The sequence below is a fragment of the Durio zibethinus genome, chromosome 10 (assembly GCF_047325235.1).
Source record: "Durio zibethinus cultivar Kanyao isolate XHJ-2024 chromosome 10, ASM4732523v1, whole genome shotgun sequence".
In the NCBI taxonomy this organism is placed as follows: domain Eukaryota; kingdom Viridiplantae; phylum Streptophyta; class Magnoliopsida; order Malvales; family Malvaceae; genus Durio; species Durio zibethinus.
The window spans coordinates 28,117,861-28,124,341 of record NC_143171.1 but is presented as its reverse complement, the minus strand read 5'-3'; the positions used below and the strand labels follow the sequence as shown (position 1 = coordinate 28,124,341).

At 28.4% G+C, this 6,481-nt stretch overlaps 1 protein-coding gene across 1 annotated transcript; it reads right to left on the bottom strand.

Moving 5' to 3' along the window:
- Positions 1-2,250: 2,250 nt before the first annotated feature.
- Positions 2,251-6,094, bottom strand: LOC149516641 (uncharacterized). The gene is made up of 9 exons (XM_089766312.1): positions 6,009-6,094; positions 5,026-5,031; positions 4,902-4,956; positions 4,617-4,625; positions 4,491-4,501; positions 4,287-4,383; positions 3,498-3,533; positions 2,812-3,398; positions 2,251-2,683 (listed from the first exon to the last, which is right to left on the bottom strand). Coding segments are annotated over exons 1-9 (888 nt in total). The 3' UTR covers positions 2,251-2,682.
- Between the last annotated feature and the right edge of the window lie 387 nt (positions 6,095-6,481).

Sequence of the window (6,481 nt, the reverse complement as noted above, 5' to 3'; positions counted from 1 at the left end):
AAAAATGTTTATGTTTTCGTGTCAAAATAACAAATTCTAATATTACAGAAAAATCACATAATCTTTCAATCAACTGGTCTGCAATTTATGAATTTATAAATACTACAAATACTTTTATCAAACTGATAGACTATAATATTATTGAACTATTTGAACCAAATAGTTTTGATTCTGAAATTAAATCAAAATTAATCAAACTCGAAGATTTATCTGTCCTATAAAGATGGTGTCTCGAAGATATTTCAGATCCTTCTGAAAAACAGAAAGTACAAAGTTTAAAATTTTTCTCGTCAGAAAAAAATATTTACTTCAAAAATCTTCATTCCTTAACCAGTTTTAATCCTAACCTGGTTTTACCTCCAATAAATATTTTTGAATATAAAAAAAATGATGATATTGAGAGATAAGTAGTAATCAATCCTTTTATACTCCTTATAGAAGTTCTTTTTCAGGATTTTCAAGTACAACTAGTGCAGAAAATCTTCAAAGAACAAACAGCATAAGCCATATAGGTACGACTCAAATTTTTATTTTTGCAAGAGATAATCCATCTCAACAAAATATAGGTGATAATCAATCTTATTATCATTTTGTTAATTTTGTTCTAAATTCACGAACCTCTTCATCTAGAACTCATAGATAAGAAGAAATAAAATTACAACATTTTATAAATAATTTTCGTTTATCTACGCCTGATACAATTATGTTTTCTAATAAAAATAGATATTACACTTTTGTAAAATGTGATTTTAAATTTTCAGATCATAGCGGTTTCTCCATTGTCTCATATATGGTAGACAAATAGAATGATCTCTCCAACCAAGTACAATGGGCCAAAGGAGTCAATTAATAAAAATGGCCATCCGAGAATTAATTAAGAATATTACTATAGATAATTTTAATACTATCATTTTGGCCGAATTTAAAAGAATCAAAATTGATTGTTTTCTAAATAAGTTGTATGGCGAAAGCAGCATCTCTTCATGATCAAACCACATGAAAAATCTTTGGTTGATATCAACAAATTTTAAAATTCCAATTTGATAACTAGTTTTACCTAATTGTGATGAAATAAAATATTTTATTCAAAATACCAAATGAGATTTTAATTCGACCGTATTGAAGCTCATCATTAAGAAAAAATAAAAATGTTATATAAAATATGATATAAGTTTATTAAAAAATATATTTTATTGTATAAGTTTTGTAGGTGAAATTTTTTTATCATATTTCCAAATATATCCTAAATTAAATATTTTAGTACTAATATATTTTAATTCGACTAAGTATTTTTATACTTAGCCCTTCTTTAGAACTATTTTTTTCATGGAGTGAAAAGATTTATACATGGTTTATTTTTTTAATTATGGTTAATATAATTTATAGCATTAATCGTGCCGACGACCCATATAGGCATGGACTGAAGGAACATAATAACTAAGAAGAGACCAAATGGAAACCCATGCAGCATTGAATTCTGAAGCGATATAGGTGTCCGTACATTCGTCGAAAAAGCTGACAGCGGAGATGGTCAATTCGAACTTCGAGATGGCCATTAATTACCTACACATTAATTGTTTCTGACCTCCATCACCGTAATTTTAACTTTTTTTTCCTTTTTTTTTTTTTGGTGTTTTTAAATAAAAAAAAGCTGTAAAAATTTGTTTTTAATAGAACGAGGAAGATGGAATTCCGGATACATGTTTCATTTTTTCCCCATCACGTGTAAGGCCGTCCCCATGCCGACCTGCCATTTTCTTCTTGTTTTGGTTTTTTCTATTCCTCGAGACTCGAGAGGGAAGACGAGTAGGAGTAAACAATATATCATAAATTATTTAGACTTAATTTAAGTAAAATTTAAATTTATTTAATTATTATTATATTCAAACAATTTAAATTATTGAGTAAGTAGATTTTAAATTTTTTAATATTTAATTTGGATAATTAATAAATTTAATTAACATTTTATATTTTAATATATATTTTATTATTTAAATAAAAATTATTATTTTATTTTTAAATATATGAATTCAAATTCAAAAAGATAATCGAATTGAAAGTTAAATTTGAAAATCAAAATTATTTTTTATTTGAAAAGTAAACCTAATAAAATCAAAATAATTTTACATTTATTTCAAATCAAATTTAAGTTTAAAATTTAAAATTCAATTATATTTAAAATTTAAAACTCAATAAATTTTAAATAAAATTTAAATTTAAAAATTTTACTATATAAACTAAATTCAACTCGATTACATAAGTAATTATGAGTGATCCTGATACCTTACATACGCATGAAAAAGAACGTAAGTCGAAGCTACCAAACAAGCAGTAAATCCGGTATATGATAACCATTTGTGATTTACCACGTGGCAAAGATTGCTAACCATGCAGTTGCGGCCTGAGATAAGCAGCCTTCCTAGTGGCTAGCTGACTTGCACAAATCACAAAATCCATGCAGTGTGGTGGGGCCAACCTGGGATCCTGTTCGGTAGTAAGGATTCAGTACATCCAGCTGTTCTCCGATATCATCAACTCTCCCAACACAGTCCTCCAGTAAATCTCAGCCGTTAGGACCCACTTCTACTGCAAATCACACGGTAATGTACAGCAGATTCACCACCTAAGATCTTACACATGTCAAGATCACAATTAATTGGACAGATTTTGGATGTTTGTGCATCTGTGATTCAAACCCACATGATCAGATGACTAAAGTTAAAAAAAAAAAAAGCATTGGTCAAAATAAGCAACAAAACAAATCCTTTGTAACTAAACGACAAAGTTCAATGATTCGGCTACTGAACTGACCAGCTTCGGAAGAAATAAGAGGGTCGGCGGTCCTTCCTCTCCTTCATCAACGGCAAAGCAGCTTTGATGACATTGAAACTACCCATCAAATTCACATCTATCATAAACCTGACCTCATCCAATCCCTGCTTCTCCAGCTCCTGAGGCACAAAGACCCCTTGGTTGACCACCAGCACATCGATGGCTCCCGCGTCGTTAACCGCCCTGTGAACGGCGTCGTAGTCACGAACGTCAGCGGAAAAGATCGAAACGTCGACCCCGGAAGAAAGGCGAATCGACTCTTTCGCTTCTTCGAGTTTGTTGAGAGATCGAGCTAAGAGGGAGACTCGGGCTCCTTCGGAAGCGACCTGGTCAGCTAAGGCAAGCCCGATGCCGCTTGACCCGCCTGTTATGAACACGTAGCGGTTTTTGATTGGGATGGTGACCGGACGGGGGCGGACGATGAAGAAGAGGAGGAGCAGAAGGACGGGGAGCAGAATTAAAGGGATGAGCAGAATTGACGGCGGTGATGCGGTGACGACGGTTGGAGCTGTCGGAGAGTGTTTCGTGGAAGATGGTTTTGAGTTTTGTTTTGGTGTTGCGTTTGACTTTTACGTTTGAACTTTTGTCAAACGGTTAGTTTTGGGCCTTGAGGAAAAACAGTTTTGAAGGTTGTTGACTAAGTTGAATTATAAACCCAAGCCCACCTTTCCTTCTTCGGTTATACGTAAAACCCGAACCCGCTAAACCCAAACCCGAAACATCTCAAACCGAAATTGAATCTGTCTAAAATTCGGATGACCCAAAAATTAATTTTAAGCGATTCAAATTTTAATTCATTAGACTTTGGTAATATTTCAATCTAAATTCTGTGAATTTATTACGATATATAAGTAGAAATTTAAATTCAAATTTATGAATAATTTTTTATAAAATAAAATTATGAATCTTTCAATCAAAATGAATAATATTTTATAAATTAAGTGTAAGTTTTCATAAATGAATTAATGATCGTTCTGAAATTATTTGTGAATATTTGCATTCAATATGTGAGTTATTATTTATTTTAATTCGAAAATTTTATGATTTTGTCTTATAAAATACTTTTAACAAATTTTAATTTAAATTTTTACTTATATATTATAATAAATTCATGTAATCTTTCATATGAGATTAAAGTGTTATAATTTTAAAAGTCGACATTTTAAAATTAAAATAATATAAATTTGTTTTAATCTAAAATGATTTTATTGAACATTTTGTCACTCCTTACTAAGGATAAATGGTAATATGGTCAAAATAATTCTTACATTGATATATTGCATTTAAGATTGATAAAAATTATGATTCGATCTTATGTGTATCATAATTTAGTAATTTTTTTATAATAAATGAGAAAATAATAGCTATATATATTTCATTTTCTTCAAAAGTGTTGACAAATTCAATCTTGAATTCTTATTAAATTAATTAATAGATATTATCAATATTGTTACTATCATTAGCAGGCAAATCTGCTTAATCATGAATTCTTTGCACTTTGGTTTGGTTAGCCAGCTTCTATTTGAAGCTTTGTGGGGACAAGAGAGGAGCCTGGTAAAAGATTAAAATAGAAATTATTAACTCAAAGCAATGACACGAAAGGTAGGATAACAAAACCTTGAACTTGCTTTTCAAAACAATGTATGCTTTAAGTTTACCCTAATGATTTCTAATGATCAATAACATTTTATCTTCAATTGCTTAACTTAATGGTCAAAACAAAATTTAAGAAGATAAATTTGGGATTCGACCTTAGTCTCTCTCCCTTTTCTTTATTATAAGACTCTGTCCTCCTGAAACAAAAAAAAAATGATCAAAAACATTTTATATACACAATTAATGAATCCCAACTGCAAAATTTATCAAAAAATTGTGTTTGATACCTTGGGTTTTCCACCAAGGTGCTCTTTGATTATTTTCTTCAATTTGCTTTGGAAAATGAAAAGTTTTGTCATCGTCAATTTTTTTTTTATAACTCAATAGTTTATTAATAAATTAAAATATTATTGATTTTTTTAAATCTCATTTTAAACAAAAAAAAAAAGAATTAATTAACACTTGTAACTAACCACAAATATGTCTAAATTGTAACTTATAAGAGAGCTATTAGGTTGATAATTCAATCTAAATTATTAAATGGTAATCAAAAGGAGAAAATTAATAAAAGGGTTGGCTACCAAAAAGGAGACAAACATGTTCCTAAAGATATAGTATGAGACAAATATCATATTTGCTTAAGTTTTGGAAGTTTAACACACAAGTTTAAGATTGACAACTTTGAGAAGCAAGCAACCTGAAATTAAATTCAACAAGGTTGGTGGAAAAACAATTAGGGTTGGTTGGACAGATCTCTTTAACGGTTAGTTTCATGATGGGTATAAAATCTTGGTATCAAAGCTATTTGAAACTAAAAATAATGATTATGAGTTTGGGTCGGGGTTTCAAAATTTTAAAATCAATAATTTTTTTATCATGAATTTGATTTATAAATATGATAATTTAAAATATGATATAATAATATAATTTAAATATGATATAAAAAATATAAAAATAATATGATTTAAAATTTTAATAATAATTATATATGAATTTAATAAAATAAAAAATACATTTTATATTTTTATGATAATACGAATTATGATATAATTTTTATATAAATTGATTGTTTTTTAAATAAGTTTTATGGCAAGAGCAGTGTCTCTTCATGATCAAACCACATGAAAAATCTTTGGTTGATGTCAACAAATTTTAAAATTCCAATTTGATAACTACTTTTATCTAATTGTGATCTAATAAAATATTTTATTCAAAATACCAAATATTTTTTCAGACCCCAAATGAGATTTTAATACGATGATATTGAAGCTCATTATTAGAAAAATAAAAATATGATATAACTTTATTATAAAAATATTTTATTATATAAGTATTGTAGGCGAAAAGTTTTTATCATATTTTCAAATATATCTTAAATTAAATGTTTTAGTAGTAATATTTTTTAATTTGACTAAGTATATTTTTATACTTAGCCCATTATTTATTTATTTTTTATCATGGAGTGAAAAGATTTATACATGATTTATTTTTTTAATTAGGGTTAATATAATTTATAGCATTAATCGTGCCGACCACCCATAGAGGCATTGACTGAAAGAACATAATAACGAAAAAGAAACCAAATGGAAACCCATTCAGCATTGAATTCTAAAGCGATATAGTGTCCGTACCTTCGTCGAAAAGCTGATACCGGAAAGATGGCCATTAATTACCTGCGCACATTAATTGTTTCTGACCTCCGTCACCATAATTTTAACCTTTTTTTCCTTTTTTTTTTTAATTTAAAAAAAAACTGCTAGAAAATTGTTTTTAATAGAACCAGGAAGATGGAATTCGAGAGAAATGTTTCATTTTTTTCCCCCTCACGTGTAAGGCCGTCCCCATGCCGACCTGCCATTTTCTTCTTGCTTTCGTTTTTTCAATTCCTTGAGATGGAAGACGAGTGGGAAGTAAATAATATATCCAACTTCATAAATTATTTTGATTTAATTTAAATAAAATTTAAATTTGATTCAATAATAATAATTTGATTTATTTAATAATTATTTAGATTTTATTATATTTTCGATGCGATATAATTAAGCTCATTGTA